The sequence below is a fragment of the Melanerpes formicivorus genome, unplaced genomic scaffold, assembly GCF_026170545.1.
Source record: "Melanerpes formicivorus ecotype bairdi unplaced genomic scaffold, bMelFor1.0.p_v2 SCAF_6, whole genome shotgun sequence".
NCBI lineage: Eukaryota > Metazoa > Chordata > Aves > Piciformes > Picidae > Melanerpes > Melanerpes formicivorus.
In genome coordinates, this window is record NW_027142358.1 from 17315326 (window position 1) to 17338630 (window position 23305).

Consider the following 23305-nt stretch of genomic DNA (forward strand, 5'->3'; position numbering starts at 1 on the left):
TGCATAGCTACAGTTCTTTTTTGACAGCACTAGCAAAACTAAGCATCAAAATCTAAGCTATTAAGTAGTGCACTTAATGTGCAAATTAAGAAATCAGTTGCTGTCAAAATCAATGGTTACAAATGGGGTCTTTCTGACTAAGACCTGATCCTGCCATTGGAGCTCAATTCTTGTGCATGTTTTGAACATTTTGAATGCAACTCATGCAAACAGGGTCACCAGATTTAGATAATGTAAGGGAAGTGCTGAAGTTTCTGTGAATGATTAAGTCTGCTCTTTTTCAGGACAGCACTTCCATGCTGACTAGACTATAAAACACTTGCTTATGTTAGAAATCTCCAGTAAAGCAGAACTAATTTCATATCACCTGTTCTCTAACATAAACTTTGATCTATAGAAACAGATACATGCACGCATGGCAAAAGGCACTGATGAGATCTGTTCTGTGATTCCATAGTCATGCACGTGCAAGGAGATGAGAAGCACAAGAGAACAGCCTGGAGAAAGACTAGAAAGCAGAGACTTGGTCTGCTTTTTGTGAGGAGACTGAGAAAAATTGTCTCATTAGTCCTAAAGAATAAATGCTGATGGGTGGTGTGATTGCAGTTTGCTAACACATCCTGAGAATAAATACCAGGGAGGAAGAAGAGCTGTTTCATTGGACAGCAATATTGGCAATAGGACAAATGACCATAAAGTAGCCATGAGTTACCCTTATTCCAGAAACTGGAAGATTTCTAATGAGGGAAGAACCAAGGCTCTGGAGCAGCTTCACACATCAGCAGTAGCAAGGGAAAAATACCAAAGTAGTTCCCAACTAAAACTTGATCAGTTTACAAAAGGAGCTGTGTGATATGGCTGACTGTAACTGTAGAAGACTACATGCCGTGAGCAAACATGAACCTGTGTTCCTTCCCTTATTACTTACTGGCTCACAGGCCATCCACAGAGTGAAGTCTGTAAGAAGTCTTTTCTTCCTTCGTTTCCAGAGAAATTGAAGACTTTACTAGTGAAATCTTAACAGGATGTGCAATTCAAGTTAATTAAACTACAAAACTCTTCATTTGTTTGCATTTCCTGGATTTCTGTGGGTATGTCTTCAATTTCATTAACTGTTCTTTAATCCCTAGTGCCTCATACTGTAAAAATACCTAAGAAATAAATGATGCTTTACTGCTCCAACACTGCACTTGGGACCATCTGTGCAAGCTGCAGCTTGCACGTATTGATTGTCAAGAGACCTGTTGTATTCATCTGGTTTCTTATGCAGCATGACAGAGCCACCTCCCCCCAACACAGCACTCTCTCACTCTGACACATATTTGGTAGCTGTAGATTTAATTCCCTTGTTAAGTAAAGTATGCCATTATATGGTCCTACCTCTACATTTTGCTAAAACATGCTAAGCTAAATACATTAAACACAGAAGTAAACAAACTAGAGTATTTTTGATCTCCTGGCAAAGAAAATTTCAGTCTTTTGGTGTGGGTTTTTGGGTTTTTTTGGGTAAAGAACACTGTTTTAGTCAATGTATATCGAAATAATATTAAGTGCCAGACCCAACACTAAAAAGGTACTTTTAATTCCACAACTTTTGTTAGAATTAATGAAAGATATACAGGTAAAGGCCACCACCAAAAAAAAAATTTAGTCTACACATAAGGGCAGGAGGAATATACTCATCTGACATTAGACTTGATTTCTTGCTGACCTTGCTCAGCTGGCAGATGCTTTCCTGCTTGTGTTTTGGCTTATATATGTCTGACAACCTCAACTGTGGATTAACTGCAGTTAATTTTATGCAGATTAATTTTGCTGAAAGTCACACATTAAGAGAATAAAGTCATAGTGAAATGGATGCCGATAATGTCCATATCTGTATTCCTGAGCATTGGCAGCAGTTTAATTTCTTTGGGATTCTACATAGAATATCATTGAAGCTGTGATAGTTTAAGCCAGTAACATTCAGCTAGAACTTGAGAAGATGGAGAAACCTTACACACTGTGGCTGGGAGCTTCAGGGAAAAAAAAAGGCAGATTGGTGAGTGGTTTTAGTGCACACTGGTTTATACCTCATTTTTAAGGAAATAAATATTGCCAGCTTTGCCACTACAAAAACGTTCAAGGAGTCCAAGACCATCACAGCTTGCCAAGTACAGCAAACCTCTTCTATGAGATGAAAGACATTTTGCACCAGAAAGACTTGGAACTTGTGTTACTGCAACACTTACACATAGTTCCCATCCAGTGAAACAGTTTCTTCTCCTTTAGCATATGTATCTTGTTATATTTTTATTAAGTGCCATTCCCAAACTGACTACATAGTGTGCTGCTTGAAAATGTATTTTACACAATCTCTGTGATAGAAAATGACGTAGTAGGCACTTTTAAAGTTTCCAAAGTCTACTTATTCATGTGCCTAGATTAATATAATTTGTAATGCTTACTGGGCAAATGAAATAGCATATTTTTTCCATCAGCATTGTGATAAAGAGTAGATTAAAAGAACACATGGCTAGCTTGGCATTTTGTCAAGATATTTCTTCAGTGCTATTCACTCTAAAAAGAGTATTTCAGTCAAATTCTGTGTTACTAAATGAAGGAATGGTGAAAATGTTCACAAAGATTTTTCCAGAATATTGTATATACCTTACCTGTGGGCAGTCTTTGATGTAATGTCCCTTGTTAAAGCAGAGGTGGCACAGGTAGTTGGGAGGTGGCCTCTTGCTGGGTTTTCTGGCTTCTGAAGAAAGGGATAGGTCAGAGAAATGCTCAGTGAGGGAGCTTAACCCATCCACAATGTTATTAAGAGAGCCATAAGGTGATGTACTCTTGTACAGACTGCTGCTCAGGGCCTGTAAAAGAAAAGAAAAAATACTCACATGGAACACATTACTGTATTAAGGATTGTTCTGAGACTGATCTGAGGAGGGCTAAGCACAACAGAAAAATATTGGGGGGTTAATTATTTTTTTTTCATTAAGAACATGGCTGCATATTCGAGGAGAGCAACATACAGGCTATTAATAATGAGGTTTCACAAAGGCAGTGCAATGGAGCTGGTCACCATACTGCTGAGGAAACTGTTGAGATTACTGTGGTTCAATTACTCCAACCTTTCCACTGAGCAGTGATTGCTTTCTTGTGTTTGATCATACCACATTTATGGTATGGTTAGAATATGTAGGCAAAAAAGCTGAAAAAGCAAACCACAGAAGGGAATGTCTTTGTGTCCAAAACTACTTATATGAACAATACTGAAGTCAGGGAAAGGAAAATAATGCCAAGAAAAACTTGAAGCAATCTTTAATTTCAAATCTAATTAATGAGACAGTCAATTCAGAGTCACATGCTCAAACAATAACAAGAAACATTCATGTCCTGGATTTTCTAAGGGGAAATCTGATGTGATTTAAATGCTTCCTGGTAAACAGTAAATACCCAGTTTCTCTACTTCACCTCAATAGGATATTCACTCTCTCCATCTGCAAATCAAAATCAGGAGCTGCTAATTTGCTATTCAGTTGTTTTTAGGAGAGCAGGAAACCCATAATCACCTAAATAGCTAATCTCTCTACTGGAGATAACAAGGATTCATTCACTTAACTGTGCTAAGGCTCAAAAAGACCTGTGTAGTCAGAATTTCAGCAGTAAAAAATAACTTTAAAAAAAAAAATAACATGATAATGTGTCACTGTAGAAACAGGACCAACTAGTGGCAGTCTTCTCCACCCTGAAATGATGGGACACATTCCCCAGAATGTCTATTAGGTCTGATATATCTCTCAGTAATACTATGCTCATTGTCATTCTCCCTTCATCAGAGAATTACTGCTGGCTTATGGATAAGTGAGGTCCAATCTGCGACTCTGTAGAGACCTTGTTTTTTTTAGTGCCATTAATGCAAAATATTTCATTGGGGTCTTTATATATATTATGTACATATTGAAGACATACATTGAAATTGATTTAGAGAGATTGTGAAATAAATCTGAAATGGAATCACATTTATCTTAGAGATCTCAAACATCCAGTATGTCTGCACAGTGAGTGCATTATCTGGGTGATAATCATATGCTAGAAGAATCATGTTGGCACAATTACCTGAATGAGTCCCAACTATCACTGAATCTTATCCCACTGCAGATGGCGTAGACTGTGTATAAAAATTGAGCTACATGTCAGGCCACTGCTAGATAATCCTCTTCACCCAGCCTCACTATAGTCAAATAGAAAATACTTGCAAGCTGAAGGTGGTGCACAGCAGCCCGGTCAATTCAAAGGGCCACAGAAGAGAGTATGATCTCACAGGGGACTTCACATGTGCTGGCACTGAACTGCCCATCATTCCACCTTCAGCTCAGCACAGTTCTATGCTGGTGCATATTGTTCTGGCTGCAGAGAGGAGAATCAGCTACTTTGTTTCAGGGGTTAAATCCTAACATTTTACAAGGAAAAGCTATTTAAAAAACTAATGAAAAGGGTTTAGCTGCTTTAGCCATCAAGCAACCAAACGTATCTCCAGTGGTCACTGGGATTTATTTTCCAGGATTTATTAGACACTATTGGAATGAGAAATTTTTGGCAACAAATTGTTAAAAGGAAGGGGAAGTTCTATTGATGCCAAAATAGGATTAATTAAGGGCCTTCAAGAAGTTCTTGTGTCCCTAGGAGCCGCTTTCTTTTACATACACTTGGAATAATAGAAAATATTTCTTTTTAAGAGCCACTCTTGCCAAGAGATTCTTAAAGTACTTCATATGCATTATAACCATCATTAGCTTTGCAAATTCCCTATTATCTGATTTTTATAGTAGGGTGGGTGTATGGACACACAGAATGTGAAATCCCCGATTCTTTACCCATTGCTGAAATCTGGCACATCCCTAGGGGATGTAGGATATACAACTCCTGCCCTTCAGGAGGCTGTTATTTCTGCCCCCAAGCTAACCTAATGACAAAGCAAAACATATCTATTTGCTGCCTTCAGTAGGCTTTGATTTGGACATATGCTTACAATGGTGACTATTTTTGTTTTCTATACATCTTTACAATGAGCTATTACCCACATTATAAAGGAGAAATTTGGCACTGCAACTGGCTATTACATAATTTACTCCTTCAACACCTTTTCTTGGCATGTTTCAGGCCCTTACATAGGAGATCAAAGGTAAAGGTTGCCCACTCTGTCAGAAAACCTTTGCAAACTTCTGTTTGTTTCTATCTCAGCAGCCAAAAGCCTTGTGAAAGGCCAGGATCCCATCAGACTACTGTCTGTACTGACACTAAATAATAATCTTAGCAGTCGCTGATGGCTCTGAAAGTGGCTACCAGGTTCAGCTGGAAGGACATTTGTGTAATACATGCCAGAGCTGGACACACCAAAAGATCCAATCTGCAAGTGCCACCATGAAACACTTCCCTATAATCATGTTGAGGCCCAGTGTCAAAAAAGGGAAAAGACACAAATACAACATCCTGGAAGACGACCACAAAGGAGAAGATGGACATTGCCTACATCACTGGTACTTCAAAGAACAATGACTTATTAAAGAAAATTCCTAAATTATTCCAAAATGCAGTCTGTCCTTCCTGGTATAGGGTCAGGCAAGGTAGTTCAGCAGTTCTTGCCACTATGACCTGGAAAATGGTCTTAATCAGTTTAACTCTGAGTCAAAGTGAAAAGCACATCAATCTGGCACCTGAAAGATGGTATAAAGAGCACCAGCACAAACAGTGTTACATCCCATTGCTAGCTGTAGAAATCTCCAATTCTTCAGAAGGAGATGAGGAAAAAAGCCAGTCCAAAAAGCCAGGTTATATAATAAGGGTGGTAGTGGGGAAGTTCAACTTGCCTGTAGAATAAAATAGCAAAAGCTCAGGAACAACTAATGACTGTGAAGAAAGCAAATGGTGATTTAGCCCATTTTGTAGATGTTTGGTTTTGTTTTGTTTTTGTCTGGGGCACTTAATTGAGGAAATTAGAAATTCTGCCCTTACTAAGTGCTTGCACTGCTACAAACCAGATTTTTAAGGAGGGTTTTGAACAAAATCTTTGAATTAGCTTCACAAAGGGGATGTCCAGGGAATGATCAGAGTGACAGGGATAGAAAATGTCTCAGATAGACAACAGTAGAAAGGAAAACAGAGGAAGAGGGAAATGCATTCTGACTCATTCGGGTCTCCAGTGTATTGGTACAGATCTGGGAGATGGCAGGGAGACTGCTCCTCTGATGAATTCCACCGAAAGCAATGACTGTTTTGTGTTCAGTGTGGCACTAGCAAAGCCAACACATTTCTTTAAAAAGCAGAGAACAAATAATAACTCTCAAACGAAGTTTCATTTTTAGCTGTAACAGTATAGAAAGTATTTGGCAGTGAAAGAGTTAGTGTTCTCAAGAAGCTGGAAGACCACACTGCATGTCCTAATTACAAGGCTCATCAGGCCAGCTGCAATGAATTCAGGATTTCCTTATCTTGCTGAACTGGGAGGAGGGGGAGACCTGATGGTAAAACTTAGAAACTGGCTTGATAGGAAGTTGGAGCTGATAATGTTGTTTATTTTTTTTTTCTTCCTATGAAACTTGTTGACTTGGTTGAATGAATGTGAAGCAAACTTAAAATGCGGTGTTGCACTTCCCAAAGGTAAGCTCTCTGCTCAGTGGATCTTTAAACTGTTGGTGGTGTTGGGAAGTAAGGCTTCCTTTGTTATTTGTTTTCTCAGCGTTTCCAGTTACAGGGCACATAATCTGTAAGGCTGCAGTGCAGTCCTTTGTTAAAGAGGCAGCTATTGTCTGCTATAGCTTCCTTACTCTGAGTTCCAGTTGGGTAACATATGTGAGAGACTCAAAAGCACCAGCATTTAACCCACCTTTAAGAATTCCTAGTTAAATGAATGATCTGAGAAATGCTCGATTGCCTTGGCTGGTCACTGCCCTTCAGAGGCAGTTTTTGGGGCTGATGTGCCAAGAGCGGATAAGGAAACACTGAAACATAATTTCTCTCTTCAGCTTCATTTTTAGCAATAGCATAATGTTGAAAACAAAGACAGAGTACAGTTAGGAACCTGCAACAAAATATTTGAACAAATATATATCAGGTGGAAATTTTTGAAAGTATGGCTACTGCTTCAGCTGTGTAGGTTATTTTTTTAAAGGGAAGTATGACGATATCTCAATTAGGATAACATTTAATTCTGCCTAAAAGCAATACATTCATATAGTCTAGAACAACTGATAATGAAAAGCGATGGTAATTTGTTTATGTGGGAATGGCATCTTGTTATTGGGACTTATTAGAGTTAAGAAGCAAAGCTTTTAGGCATGAGACTAGAAATATATAGGAGTACCAGGAAAATACACTCCTGACGTAAATTCCATTTGTGGCTGCTGGACATGTAAAGCAGTGATAAAGGGACATAGATCCACCAGTTACCTGAAGCTAGAATAAGCTGTGTTGATTTAGTGTTTGACAGGGTGTATCTGGCCAGTGCATTTGTTTGGCAATCTTAGGGTTGATTGTTGTGGGGTTTTTTTCCAGTTGTTATTGTTAACTTAAAAGCTACACTTAAAAAAAAACACACCCTGCCTTTCCCCACAAACCAAAAAAAAATCCCAAACCAAACAACTACAGTGCTACCCCTACACAGTATTTCACCAGTTAAAATAGACAAGAGAAAGAAGTATTCCAACTGGTCAAATGAGCATGTTGCCCTCTTTGAAGTTATCTGCTGTTTAAGTGCAGTAGCTGGATAGGAGAAGCACATAATGGTCCCAAACTGCTGGACTCTGTGCATAGCATTCCTTTATCACATATGTCCTTCTTTGTTTCTGCTAGTTTTAAGCGATTCAACATTGAAATTGGCAGAGGTGACTACTCCACCTTAGCAGGATAATTTCTTTTTGACCTGCTGTGTGGGCCTAGCACTTAGGGACATGGTTTAGTGTTGACCCTTCAGTACTGGGTCAAAGGTTGGACTGGATATCATCAAGGTCTCTTCCAACCAGATATATTCTGTGTGACTATTATTGTGACTATTCCACTTGAAATCCAGTGAACTAACATCACAAAAATCAAAAACAACCAACCACACCCTCCCCCAACAGCCTGGTATGAAAAGATTATTCCTTATTTACAGCTGTTTACAAATATCCCTAAAAGGCTTGTGAAAGAACCTGCTTAAGCTGTGAGTTAGTATGATTTGTGCTATTGGTTCTCTCCATATCCATTTAATTGCACCTGTGGATGTGAGGTCTTGCAGCATTTCAGTATTCCTATAACGTAGTTTAGCCATCAATTCTTCCACTACATGAAATAGTCTATAATTGAAAAGCAATGAGCAAAGAATTTTTGATTACTTGTTTTTGCTTTAGTATATTGCCAGCCTAATAAAGTAAACAAACTTAATTCTGGAAGATTGCTTTAATTCAGCAGGCACTATGGTTGTTTGAAGTTTGTTGGAAAAGGGAGTTGGTTTGGCCTGTCACTAGTGTGGAAAAAGTAAGGTTTTCATATACTGTAAACTACAGACATTCTCCAAAATGGCTACCAGACTTGCCATGCTAATTGTTATGAAATGTCCAAAGGTGCTTAAGTTACTAACTTAGGTTTTTATGAAGAACTGAATATGTCCCCATGCTGTGTCATGGATAAAACAGCAGGACAAACAAGTTATTTCCTTCACAGTTGTTATTTTCATGTTGGAGGAAATGGAAATCTGAAGTGACTCAAACAGTAACTCAGCAGCCTGCACATCCTAATACCCAAAACCTAAACCAAGGATCTATGTCTGTATTCTCTGCTAGTGCTCTAAGGCTTGCTTGCAATGTGTGAAAGCACAACAGCTGCACCTAAGACAATTGTGTGGAGAAGAACACTTCAAGTCTGTGACTTTTCTGTGCTTTAGTTCTTTATAAGTGGTCAAAACAGCTCCCTGGTTTTGTCCCAAAAAAAAAATAACCATTGCAGAACCAATGTTCATAGCCAAACTCAAAGGCTTCTGAAAATAGAGGGATTAATTGAAAATACTATCATACATTTAGTTGTATTCATCTGAGCCAGAAGGAATAGGTAAATTTAATTATGCAGGCTGAACTGGAAAACCTCAAAAACTGCTCCTGTATAGCTTACGTCTGCTTTAGCTCCTCTGATAAATAATAGATTCTTTTAAAGAAAACAGTTTAAGAGTTTGCTTAGTAGCATTTTATCATTGGACATCTGTAAGCATAGCTCATCATTCAGTGAAGAAATTATTTGCCTGGAGGAAGAAGACAACTCAGGCTTCTGCTTGCTTCTTAAGTCAATGGTCAAATTAGCTGTCAAAAAAAATCTGGTCTTTGGTCTGGCTTCAGTAAATAATACTCTAATATATAAAACTCTAATATATAGATTATATGCCTGGCTGGATAGATTAGTCAAGTATTTCTTAATTCATCCTTCTTCTGTAGGGAGTTTTAGATAAATACATGCTTATACTAAAACTACAAACACTAACGCCCACTTCTAAATATTTTCAGATTGATGGCACTAGGGCATTCTTTTGCAGAAACAGTATCTTAAGCAGGCAAATATAAATGCAGCATGACTTGCCAGTAGTTGTGAAGTGAGTCAATCATAGGATGATGACTCTTTAATCCAGTGGATAGATCTGCCTAATCTAGGTATTCCAGATCTGACAGCTTGGCTGGTTGTGGTGTCTCCTGTCGTACCTGCAAGAACAATGAGTGGGTGCAACACACTCCTTGGTGTATGACTGTTGTAACTTCAATTCACTGCAAGGTTGAAGAAGAAGGCATGCCACCATCTCATCTTGCTTTAAATCTGCTGATTTAACATTTTGATCTAAAGCTTTCAATGAGTTTCACCGATGCTTAGATCTTAGAAAAAAATGCTGCTCCCTGTCTACTATACAGTGGTATGGAAGTAACAAAACACGGAGAGTGAAGTCACTCAGCCACCATCTTTAGGCTTGCTGAACCTCAGGTAGGCTTCTCAGCAGTAGAGAAATAAGCTCTCATTATTTCAGCCTCAGCAGAAGGTTTGCTGTGTCTGTTAGTGAAGACAATGTGAATGGACCTCACAAAAAGCCTTTAATAGCAGATGTGGAAAGGTAGAAAAGGACAGGATAGAGATTTCCTCTGGTCAGAGGTACACAGTCTTGGAGGAACTTTCTAAAACTTGCACCAAGCTCTGCAGGGAACCTTTTCATTGGCTGAATGCCAAACAACTGTCCACTTATGTTAAAGAGACGCCCTAGCACATGAGCACCATATTAGGGACAAGGGATACCATTCACATTGCAGATTACTTTAACACATCCCTGCAGGAACTTTCATTTCTCAGCCTGCCCCTCATTGCCTGCAGCTGAGCTTTCTCCAGGCTGCAGACCGCCAACTTCCCTGACCCTTCTGAAAGAGGGCCATGGGGAGGGCCTCTGCCAGATACCTCAATCCCCTCCATCAGATACTTTGACCTCACTGCCTCCTTACATTATCAGAAAACAAGCCTAGTTCGTTGAGACAACGTTCTTGGAGAAAGACGGATTTATGAAGGTTGTATAGCAAAAAGTGAGGGGAGAAACGGATGGACATGTTTTGACCCCTGCACTTTCTGTTAACATCTCTGTTTCCTGCAGGAAATCTTGTTTCAATCTGACCTGCAGTTTGAAAAACAAGAGTCAGGTTTCCTCTCATTTGGTGGGTCTCTTGACACTCCAAACATAAGAAAAATAACACCCGGAAATAGATATGTGTCTGTTCAAGACACACTTAGGAAGGCATTTACCTCCTGTGCAACTCTTGCGTGATGAAAGGTTTTGCTAAGAAATGTCCATTTTGGGTTACATAGAACTTAAAGTCTGAGACAGTTTTGCTTATATCATTTACATCCAGTAATGCCTTCTTGGCATAGAAACCTCTGTGATGGCTGCCAAAGTTTTAAAAAGGCAAAGCTAAGGTCGCTGTCAGAGGTAGAAACAATACATCATCTGCCCAGAACGGGCCCCTCACAATGCACTTAGGGCCTCAGTTCCTGCACTCACGGGAAGACAAAAACTTTTATTAAACTGAATGTAGTGATGAAAATAAATTATTTCCATCTACTGAGTGACAGTCTGGAATTTCATTTTGTGGCTCTAGCTTTTAGATGGTTTTATCTACATTTGAAGCCACTTTCTTAATCAGTTGTGATACAGCACAGCCTGAAGCGTCATCTGAGCAGGAAAACCTAAATCTTCACAATCTGCTTCAGACAAACTATAAAATAACAATTGAGTAATCTAGTTTTCAAGTAGGTGTGAGGATTTATTTTTTTTCCAGATTGGGTGTATTAGAGAAACTTATTAATTCTTCTAATTTCAGCTGGAACAAGATGGTTATAAGAATACCTATGTATTTCAAGGACCACTGATACTCAAACCCTCTGAAGATTTCTAACTGCTATTTTCAGAATGCAATGACTGTACAATAGCTCCTTTGCTTTCTGTTCAACCACAGATATCCACAGCCTTAATGATTATGCACAAATACTTGTCTAGCAGTCTGCCTTAGTGTGAAGAAATGCAGGCTCCAACTTCCCTGCTACAATCACAACCAAGTTTAGAAAACTGGAGCCCCTAAGTTGGCAAAGAGAAGCCTATGGGAGCAAGATGACCCCTTTAAAGAGTCTGCTTGGTTGACAGTTAGCTGGATGAGATATAAATATAGATTTCCAGATTCCAGCAATCCTTCTAGAGTATTGCACTTGTATTCATCCAAAAGAGACACCAAATCCTCCCATGTGCAGAGAGTAGGTGCAGGCAGTCATTTAATACAACAGGAATATATTTCTGCTTTGGATATGACAGCAAGTGTCCCATGAGGGAAGTTCCTTATCTTCACACTAAAATCTGTAGAAACACAAAATATATTTCCTAAGATATGGTTTTGGAAGACCACACAACAGGTCTATCAGCAGCAGCTGAAAGAACTAAGAACAAGGGCCTACAAGAGGCTCCTCAAAATTCATCTCAGTCAAAGCACTGGACTTTGTGAGTATTTGCTTACACCAAAACATGTGACAAAGTAATGGGCTGGGTTTGTGGGATGTTTAAAACCACCAAACAGCTGCACTGGCCTGGCTAGAAAATGAGGGACACAAAGCCCAGCGCTTGTAACCTGCATTTATTCTGCATTCCTCAAGTGAATCTGTCTATCATTTTAAGTTCTGCTTCTGGCAAATTTAATGTTGGGGGGGAAATTTCAACCCACCACAAGCAGATTGCAGTTTGCTTGTAATCTTTCTGAGAATAAAAAGCAATATGCAGGAAAAAAAAAAGTGATCTAAGTTATGACACTTATATGAAATACTGCCTGAATTATGCCAACATCACTGTAAGATTTGAATAGCTTTGTAAAACTTAATTGGTTATTTGATCTGTTATACCTTCTCTGGCACTCAGACAGAATCTAGCAAACTGCCACGAAGCAAGATATATTTTTCCCATTTAATGTAACCATTTTATTGTGGCTTTCTAGAAGAGAAAGAAGGGCAGTTCAGGAGAATGGCAAAATGGGCATAATTTATAAGTATTCTATGGTTTAGCTTTGCAATATCTGTGCCTGAACCTTTCTGCAGCTGCACTGTGTTATTGTTTTTCATGCTTCTTAAAGAAGCAAAATTCCAAGTGATTTAAAAGGTTTGTTTTGGTTTGGGTTGTTTTTTAATCTGCCCAAAAGAAATCAATAGTAAAGCATAAAGCTCACATCCCTCTTCTGGATGACATTATTTAGGTTCAGTAATGAGTATTTTAGCTCTCACCAATTTTGAAGTCTCTGATGTGATACCAAGTAGCTGCACTATTGTCCACTATGGTTGATAATATTTTTGTTGCCATAAACTGAAGTCAGTGAACTGCTGAGCCAGAGCAGCATTTGCTTCAGGTGTGGGAAGGGTTTGGAATCCTAGAATCAATAAGATTGGAAAAGACCTCAGAGATCATCAAGTCTAACCTGTCACCCAACATCTCATGACTAACTAAGCCATAGCTTCAAGTGCCATGTCCAATCCCGTCTTTAACACCTCCAGGGACAGTGACTCCACCACCTCCCTGGACAGGACATTTCAATAGCAACCTGAGATGCTCTGGCAGTTTTACTAACTTGAGCACATCTTAAGTACTTCTTATTTCTGGGAGCTTTCTGCTATTCTTACTCAGGTAATGAAGCCTGAGTGAAACAAACAGAACTGTATTTAGCATACTTGCTTAAGACAATCAAATTTGGCTCATGCGTTCCCTTTGGCAATCAAATTGCTATTGGGTTGCTCAGCCTCAGTATGAAGAACAAGAAGAGTTATCTACCATATATGCTTAATTTGAAAAGGAACAAAAATTAATCCTGGAGAATAGAGAAATCTAAAGCCATGGGTAGAGGATACCATGAAGAGTTTAATCTGAATGATAACTTGAGTTTCCCACTATTATAGAAAATACCGATCTTATTCAGACTCTACTTCCTATAGTATATTCATGTATGTTGTTCTTCCCTAGCAAAAGATAGTGCTTTCCAAAGACAGAAGTAGCAGAGCAGGAGGCCATGGCTGCATAAATAAGAACAGAATAAAAAAAAAAAAACAAAAAACAAACAACCAAACACCACCACCACCAAACAACAAAACAACCTTAAAAAACTTTCAAAATACTTAAAAACCTACTTTTTTGCATTTTAAATCACACATCCAAGTAGAATTGTTAACAGAGTAGTCATTAGTTCAAATACCTGTAATAGGATCTGGTACTTTAAATCCAGAATAGAGAGTGGGCTGTGAAAGCTGCATTTTGTGTCCTGAGACGCTATCATCAAAAGGGCTCTAGAGTCAGCTTTGTGAGAGGACTTGAGGAGGCTGATGCCACCAAAATGTGTATTGTCTTCTGACTAACAGAGTCAGCTCCCTGGAATCTCTTACAAGGACCAATGCAAGAGTTGACATTTAACTCCTTGAAAAGCAGTTTGAAAAGCTTTGGCTGCTTCTTTAAGTAGCCACAAAATATGTGTAAAAAGTGATGACTTTTTAGTGATGACTGAGGTAGAGAGTACAAGTTCCTCCAACACAGGAATTGTTGAGCTATAGCCTTTTCAATAAAATTTGTAGGATAAGGGCACTGAAATGTTAATACTTACAGGAAGAACAGTGAGAAAAAAATTATGATGAAATTATTCAAATAATCACTATTATTAAAAGATACCTTCATGCACTGCAGACAGTCTGTACTCTGTACACTGCACTACTCCATCAGTGATTATGCTTAAATACGAGATAATACTGTGATTGTTTAGTCTGCAAGTGCAAAGCGAGTAAGTAGTGACTGCAGTGCTGAGCACATTAAGCACTCTGTGCATCAGAAATATGCTCTGTATTAGAATAATATTACACCAAAGGAAGAGAATGTGAAATGTTTTAGGGCATATAACAATTGCTACCCAACTGCATCTCTGTTGTATTTGTCCTCAGACCTCACAACTATTGGTTGTGAGCAACCTCTGACAAGGTATTTTGCTCTCTTTTAAATCTTTTAATTATGTCTGTTCTGAGAGATATTACAGTTTAGTGAACCAATAGCCTGATCTATTATGACAATCCATGCATGCAATCTTCTGATGCTATGAGAATGGTGACTTTTAAAAATCTTACAATCATCCTCCAAATGAATCCATCTAGGCTAAATAGCCAATTGTTCTTCATGAAGTACCAAGCTACTGGGTATTCATCCAATCCTGTGAAAGATGGAAGTTTGTCTGATGTAGTTTTCTGTATAAATGCCAACTTCCTTCCACACATTTTTGTTCTTGACAGTGTTTCACGGGATTCTGTTGTTGTTATTAATATATAAATGTTACTATCATACTAACTTTGCTTCTTTGGGAAGCTGCCCAATAAACAGTATTATCCCAAAGCTACAGGTCTGCTTCCATTTCACAGGTAACTGGATGTTGTTTTCCACAGAACACTGTCTAATGTTTTTTTCTAATTCCATAAATTTTCTGAGTGAGTGATCTGTACCTTACTGTAGCAAACTCTCATTCCCAGTTAGTTCCCCTCTTGCCTATAAGGACTGGAAGTCCCTAAGTTAGAAACTTGAAAAAGGGATTATTTTCTAATCTAGTATACACAGTTATGTGTGCTTAGAACTATTTTAGATCCAGAAAGTGGCTGCCACAGAGGTTTCTAGAAGGAATTTCCATCTTGAAAAAACACAGAGTATTGAACATGGGCAAAAAAGTCATGAGGACACAGGCTCCTTCTCATGTGTAAATATTGGCTTGTGTCAGAATTAGCACTCTAGATTTAAAGAAAATGTGTTTGGTAATAATACGGTGATTTCAAGTTACTGGTTGATGTCTCTCCTTGACTGAAGTCAGTATTGAGCTGGTAGCTTGCCTACTGCAAGCACAGAAAAGTACCATGACTCTCTTACACCCTTATTCTAGATTTCTCATTTATACCATTCAGTGACACAAAGCCACTATTACCTGGCTGTGTCTCAATCACATTAAATCCCATGTAACCAGCCCCACAACAAAACCTCAAATACTTGGCTCGGATGGATGGTGTTATAATGAGGGTGGAGCTCAGTTCAATAGCGAGTTTAATGCATCTTAATGCTCTAACACGCTTTCATTTTGTATCTAGGACAATAAACACTGCAATAAAGGTTTTTCTTAAAGCAGGTCTGTTTTGCAAAATGAGTCCTGCACATGGAACAAAACACTCATTGTTGGTTTACTGTTTAAACCTTTATTATTACTTTTTTTTTTTCCTGGTACAATGGGCTTTTATGCACCAAACAGCTGTGTTCATCATGTTTATTTAGAAGGCACCCATTGTAGTGGAAAAAGTCTGGAGGACAAAAATCTTGAAGTGCAGGACTACTCTGTGGGTGATGGCACTGCTTTTTTTTTTTGGCCAGTTCCTTTGGTTAGCATGCAAGTCACATACACAGGCACTGCCATGCAGCCTTGTGAAAAGTTGCTATTATATGGGGTTTGCAAGTGCTGTCTCTTATTCCAAGCACCCCTCCAGAAATTTTCAATTGCAAGGCAATGTACAGGACGTGTGACTATTTTATACCCTATGATCCTATCGTTTCTCAATCTGCTGCTATTCTGGCCCCTCATTAGGTCATTTTCCAAATGTTGTGTACAGCTATGTGTCAATCATTGTCACAGCTCAGCTCCAAGCTAAGCCAACCCAGGACAAAACTGGGAGTTTAAAAAAAAAAAGCCAACCAAAGCATGCACTGTGTAGAAAACAGTCAACAGTTTAACTGTCGAAAGCTATGTGTCGTTCCAAAGATAGCATAAACCTACTTGAAGCAAAAGCAGCATACACTACTAATGCTCCCCAAAATAATTTTACACAGTTAAAATATGTAGTGTATACCCAATGGCACTGGCAAATAAACAGATGTTAGAATCTCAAGAATTAAGAGCATGACATTGTGGGAAACTCTTGGGTGACTGCTGCCAAAAAAGCAATCGTTTCCAGTTTCTGGAAAGAATGGAGCATGAAACATATTGACAGAACTTTTTTCCCTTTTCTTGCACAGCAGTATCTCTAACACCATCTAAAACCTTGAATGAAAGCTGCTGCACAAGCAGGCAGCATAAGCCTGGGGAACTAAAGGGGTTCCCTACTTTCTTCAGGGTATATCTAACAGGGCAAATGCATTCCCGTGCCATATAAGACAATTGTGCCCCTTTCACTCTTTTCAGGTTGCCTTGTATTAACATGTCATTCTGGGAAAGACCATAGAAGTGTCTATCAGCTATGCAGTCAGTGCTACTGTTGTCACAGGCTGGAAAGCGAACGGGAACAAATGAACATGTTTTATCTTTTGAAAATACTAAAATATGTATAGAAATAGCTCCTGATTTCCTGAATGCTCTAGGCTTTCTATAGAGCTGGTGTTCTCAGTTGTCATTCATGTGCCTCAGGAAACTGTAATAAGGTTAAAACCAGCAGAATAAAGTTGCATCCATACAGATCATGGATGATAGGAATCCATGCAGAAATGCAGCTAAAGTTGTTACCTGGGCACCACAAAGCTTGTAGGACAAGCAGAATAGGGTAAAATTCACAGTTTGTAACCAACAGATAGATAGCTGGAAGTTCAAATTACACTGCTTTCTAGTCTTTTTGCAGAATTACTGTACTTAAGTCTGCATGTTTTTAAACTAGATATGCTACGTCGTGCTTGATGAATCTGGATACATTGGACTGAATGGATTTTGAACGATATAGCTGCCTGGGTGTTTTTTTGATTAGTTGTGCTTTTGAAATTAAGGAAGAAAGAACTAACTAAGGAAAAGAAAATTTAGCAGCTTTTAACAGTGCACTTGGGGAATTTGTTTTTCATTAACAACCTCATACCTGTGTTGACAGAACAAGAAAGTGCATTTTGACTGAGACTACTTCTTAAACCAATGTTTTAACGCACATGGCACTAAGAGGACTCTGTGATTGTGGGTAGTGACAGGGCAAGTTGGATGCATAGTCAGTCCATCTAACTCTCATCAAACGGAGCCACTGTGGAATGCCTCCAAGAGTCCCATGGTAGGGAGTAAAAATGTAACTGGATCGTTTCTGGAGACGCTGTGAGCTGTAGTGTGAGAGGTGCCACCTTGCAGTATCTCCACACATGTGAAATCCCTCCAATGCAGAAGTGCTTGACCTCAACAACTTCCTGTGACGGGGAGTTCCACAGTGAATTGTCTTTGCATACCCCAGATTTTAGTTTCCTTCCCTTTGCTTTCATTTAATCTTGCTCTTGTGTTATGAAACGTATGCAAAACTTTTTCGGTTTTTGTCACATTTCTGTTTATAGCTTTTCCTTTCGGATAATGCTGGCTTCTGATCTCCCCTAAGCTATAAATATCCTTTATAGCAATACTTTTTTTAAATTTTGATTTTACAAACCAGTGGGGTTTTTGCATGTTGTTACGGATGTGGCACTTTTTTGTGCCGTCCCCGTCCCTCTGGCACAGTCCTGGCCGCGCAAGGGAAACCAGTGTAACCATTTACCAGACTGTCAACACGGGCGCCCCTGGCCGCTCGCAGGCGGCGGGAGGAGGCGACGGCGGCTTCGCCAATGCCACGGCGGCGCCTCGCCCCGGCCCGGCCGCCGACCCGTTAGCGGGACGGCCAGCGCAAGAAGGGAGGCAGCGCACTGAGCGGTGTAGAAGTCTGGAGGCGGGAAGGGGTTGGGGTGGTGAAGGAGCCTGCGTGCCCAGCCGAGCCTCCCATCCGCCGCCGCTGCCCGTCCAGCCTGGAGACTCTGTACTTGCTCGGGGGAGCGGGGGTAAGGCTGGCAAAGGCATCATGGCGGTGGTGGACCGGGGGGCTGTCCAGGGGCAGCAGGCAGGGGGGCGGCGCGCCGGGGGCGGCGGCGCGAACTCACCTCGCTGCGCTGGAGCTGGAAGAAACTGTTGAGATAGCTGGAGCTGAGCGAAGAGCCCAGCTCCGGGGTGCTCTTGGTGTAGCCGAGATCAGGGTGCTGGGACGAGGAGGGCTCAGGTCTGAAGGCATCGAAGGCGCTGGCCTGGTGCGTGTCTTGCAGCGAAAGATAGACCCAGTTGAGGAGCTGGGCGGGCTGGTAGACGGACGCGGCGCTGGTGTCGATGGCTGACAACAAGCTCATCTTTCCCCCTGGGCTCTGCTGGCGGCGGCGGTTGTCCCCGCGGTGTCGCTCTCCCTCCCTGCGCTCCGGCCGGCGCTGCTTTCCCGTCCCTGCCCAGACTTCTTCCTCCTCGCCGCCCGGAGGAGAGGACGGGCCGGGCCGGGGAGTCGCTGCCGGGCCCCGCGCCGCTCTCTCTCCCCCTAAGGCCGCCGGCGCCCGCCCAGCCCCAGCGTTCTGCGCAGCACGGGCATCGCTGCTGCCGCCCGCGGGCTCCACAGGAAACTTTCTGCGCTCTCCCTCCCCGCCCGGCCGGTGCCTGCCCCGCTATCTGTCTTTATTCCCACTCCCGCAGGCAGCGGCGGGGAGGGGCTGCCAGCGCTTCGGCCGCGGCGCCGCGCCCCCATAGGCCTCCCGCCCGCCGGGGGGTGCGGCGGGCGGCCGCACCGCTGGATGGACCCGGCGCCGCTCCGCCCCCGCCCGGCCCGGCTGCCTGCTCGCTAGCCTCTGTATGTGTGTACCCGCGGAGGTCCTCGGGCCGCGGGCGAGTTGCCGACCTGGTTCGCGCCGGCCCGCTCGCTCCCTGGCCTTTCTTTTTCTCCTTTCTGAGGATTTTTACGCCAAACACACACAAAACTCTTCCGAGAGCTCTTTGCCGGGCCGTTTCGGCGTTGTCTTTAACTCTGCGCGTTTCTCTCGGGATCTCGTCAGCCTCCCCTCTTTTTTCTCTCTCATTTCTGTTTCTTAGCTCTGCTAGGAACTCATCGTAATCTGGGGTTCCTTCTCATTAAATCTTTGTCAGAGCTCCAGGTTTAAAAAGGCTTACTCGGTTACTGAGGTTGTGCCAAGCATTTCGGAGTTAGGGTTTCCCAAATAAGGCAGGGAAGCGGTGCGATGTTCCCTTTGAAATCCATCTAGGTATCCCTGGCGCAGGCTCTTGGGGAGCCTGGTTCGGTGGGATATACTGGAGTTAAAGCTGAGTAGGCCTTTTAAGGAGTCGGTAGCACAAAAGAGGATGATGAATGGTTCTCCTTTTAGGAAGGAGCCTGAGTGGGTAAGCTGGTAATTGCAGTTCTTAAACTCTTCCCCACTGCCTTCCCTGAGATGAGCATGGTGGAGCAGGGAAGCTATTTCTTGCCTCGGTATGAATACTGTAGCAATCAAACTAGGAGTTTTCTTCGTAAAACCGAGGAATTCCCAGGAGGTAACTTTAAAACTCCAGCAGAGCTCCCTGTGCTCCCTTGAGTGACAGGAGGCTAAAAAGGAATGTGTCGTCTTAGTATGGTCTTGGGAGTGGGAGGGAAATGAAAAAAGTCTTCCTCAGATAAGAGAAGAAACCTTTGAAACATCAAAGTTGGCATCTAGGTTTACTGTAATTAGTCATACGTCTCTGTCAAGACTGAAGAAGAATCTCTGTTCTGAAAAGGCAGGGTTACAAGCAATAGAAAATGCAGGTTAGCATACACACAGTAGAAAACTACTAAAGTGACAGCTGCAAACACCAAAAATGGATGCATTTTACTTGTGAGAGCAAGTAGCACGGCAGAGCTATCTGCTTGCAGTAATTTAAATGAAGATTGTAACTTTCCAGAACTGCAAGATGAGGTGAAGTTTGGAACATCTGAAACAAACAGAATTATTTTAGCAGTGATAATATTTAGGATGCCTTAGTTTGCAAGCCATTTGGAACACATCTAAACATGTACATATTTGCATTAGAAGGAACAAACTATGCCATTGTAAAGGGTCTTTCTGAGTCTGTAACAGTCTACAGCTTAGATGATGGTAACAGAAGAATTAAATCAAATTGCATCCCAAACTCACACAGCTGCACAGTGTTTTAAAGAAGCAAAAAGGTGAATGAAGCTTAGTGACTTAAAAAATTGTGGAGGAGGATTTTCCAGGATCTGCTGGTAAATGGAAAAAGGACAAGAAATGCAGATCACATGTGAGGAACTTGCCCTTCTGGCAGATGGTGAAAGTCAAGTCTAGATATTGTAGAAAATCTAGGAGGGGGAAATAGGCTGAAGCTACTTGTTTTGTTTTGTGGAGTTTTTTTGTAGGCATGTTAATTCCTTCCTTAAAGATAATTCCTATTCTTATCACTTCCCTTTTATATTTGTTAAATTAAAGCAAAATACATGGGGGTTTATTTGACAGTTCCACTGTTTGCTCTGTTTAGTAAGATGCTGTGCAAATTCTGAACAAACAGAAAAGATAACATAACATGCTTCTTGTAGCAGTAGAGGTCAATGTGTGGAGTGGCTGAAGTGATACAATGTTTTGAATGGAGAGGTTTTGGTATATTTTGATACTTTCTTTTCCAAACTGAATATAACCCTCATTGTGGTTGGTTGGTGTGATTGCTTTAGTTAGATGGGATAGAACAGAACGTACTGCATTCAGGCAAGAGGAGGTAGAGTGCATTTATTATAGCAACTGCAGTGAGAGATGCATCAGCCTTCTATGATGTTAGGGACACCATACATTCCACCAGATGCATTTGAACATTGAAAGGGTTTGGCTGTAATCTCCTCTTGATGTTAGCCCTGGTGGCTTCTGCTAACCACACAGAGGAATGACTGATTTGAATAGATGCTTTATTTAGCATATCAAGAAGGGGAAAGGTTGCAAATACCTCTGCTATGAATAGCTTAACTAAAGAGAGCCCACACTTTGAGATTCAGTTGTTATCCTGGTCTTCTACTGTAGTTTCTTTTGTTAAACGATTTATAGGCAGTCCCTGTCCCTTTATGGACTTAATACTGCTTGTGGCTTAGCAAAATGCTGTACCATGTGTGCTTCATTCCTGTTATGTTCAAGGTAACAATCTTTTTCATTGTAAATATCTTCTTTCTTCATCCCTAGAAGTTATACATTAGTAAGGAGAAAATTGGTACAAATGGTCGATGTAGCAGATGCATGGCTATAGCTACACACACACACAAAGCAATTTGCTTTTGTTGTCCTGCAAAATATTCCAGTCAAAGCTGTCTGATGAGACAACCCAATGGCTGAAAGATATCTTCAGGATATATGCACAGTTCCTACAGATTACATTGGGATGGAATATAAACAACATCAACTATATGGATTGGGTTACGCATCAGCTTTATGGTGCTGAAATATTTTTTTCATTCATCCTCCTGTTTTTTCAGTGTCCATAACTGTAGATTACATCAGCCTTTAAACTACATATGCAATTTTAATTTTTTTTAAAAAGGTATTTCATGTTTTAAAAGTCAACATTGTCCTAATAGCAAATATCCTGAATTCTAGTGTTTTAAAGGTGTATTGATCTGAATTGCTATTGTTTTAATCTTCTTCTAGATTAGATGGCACTCCAAAAGGAAAGTAGAATGAGTACCCAAAACTGCAAATAAGACTAAACAGGTAACTCAAACCCATCATTGTATCCTCTGGTTTCTGTAATTGGGATATGCGTAATGCAATGGGCCATTCAGCTTCAGTGTAGCTGGGATATTCCAAGACAACGTTTTTCATATGCAGCATAGAGATTCTTATCTTATCATAAAATAATTTAGCTATGCAGTGGAAACTATGTAAGCACTCTTCAAATTATGAGAAGACATTTCAGCAGATTTGTAAACTGGAAAAGTACATCTGCATGTGGCATTTCAAAGTTATGGATGTTGCAGCCACTTGTGCGTGCTGGGTAAGTGCAATAGTTCTGCTGCCAACAATGAAACATAACATAAAGCAAAGTTTCTGAAAGTCTAGGAAATGCATGTGCTTGGTGTAAGCAACACCATGTGTTTTTTCACCTATCTAAAGGCTCAGCTGCAATGTAGTTATCAGGTACAAAAGTCAAAACTCCAGTTTACTTCCTTCAGGCTACTCTTCCTCCTATGGACTTCACATTAAAAATTCTGAAAATGGCTGAATATGAATTTATAGCTCATGCAGAATTTTGGCAATTCCATACTATATACAGTAATGATTTGCTGTGGGTAATGTGTGAAGCACAGTTCCAGAAAGACTGTTTCAACCCATCAAATGGGTAATTGGTGTAACAGATCTCCCTGAAGCACAAGATTTTGTACCTGGACAGGTTATAGTTTCAGATCTTGAGGCCTCCTCACTTGCTCTATATTAATGATGTCAGTGTGTTGCTGAGTAATTGCATTAAAGATGCCCTGGATGTGAGTAGCTGTGTGAGAAATACTGTTTTGATTTTTTGGATTGTTTTGCAAACTTTCTGCAAACTCTTCAGCTGCAGTACAGGCTTCTGAAGGGTTCTGTTATTTTAGTTTGAAAAGACAATAGCTCTTTGTCTCTAGTACTGATCTAAAACTTCAGCATCCCTATCCAAAAGAGTAGCTGAGGCATCTCATCTCTTTACTTAGCCAATCCTAGCCCAGTTCTATTGCCTGACCCAGGAATCCAAGAAAGGAAGTCAAAGGAAGTGGGCTGAGCAGTGTGATAGAAGTTAGCAAGAGGAGCAGGTGCAGGAGCAGCCAATCTGCCTTACTACTAAGTGTCTGCCTTGGAAGTGCTGTAGATGCTGACTTCACCAGCTGGAGAAATGGCAGATGAGCATAACCTGCTTTATGCTGTAGGAGACCCTTTATGAGGGCATTTTTTAAATGTCTTCAGTGCTTTGTAACTGGCTATCAGCTGAAAAGGACAGGTGGC

General features: G+C 40.7%; 1 protein-coding gene and 1 long non-coding RNA gene across 2 annotated transcripts in view; one reads left to right on the forward strand and one right to left on the reverse strand.

The window, feature by feature from the left end:
* The window catches only part of ZCCHC24 (zinc finger CCHC-type containing 24), a 115789-nt gene extending 96784 nt beyond the window's left edge, over positions 1 to 19005 (reverse strand). The window contains exons 1-2 of the mRNA XM_068139933.1: positions 18434 to 19005; positions 2655 to 2855 (exon numbers count right to left, since the gene is read on the reverse strand). Coding sequence (XP_067996034.1) covers positions 2655 to 2855; positions 18434 to 18673 — 441 coding nt within the window. The 5' untranslated portion in view covers positions 18674 to 19005. The remainder of the gene's footprint in view (positions 1 to 2654; positions 2856 to 18433) is intronic.
* Positions 18142 to 23305, forward strand: part of LOC137441924 (uncharacterized) — a 38415-nt gene continuing 33251 nt past the window's right edge. The window contains exons 1-2 of the long non-coding RNA XR_010987533.1: positions 18142 to 18334; positions 21980 to 22042. This is a non-coding gene — a long non-coding RNA (uncharacterized lncRNA). The remainder of the gene's footprint in view (positions 18335 to 21979; positions 22043 to 23305) is intronic.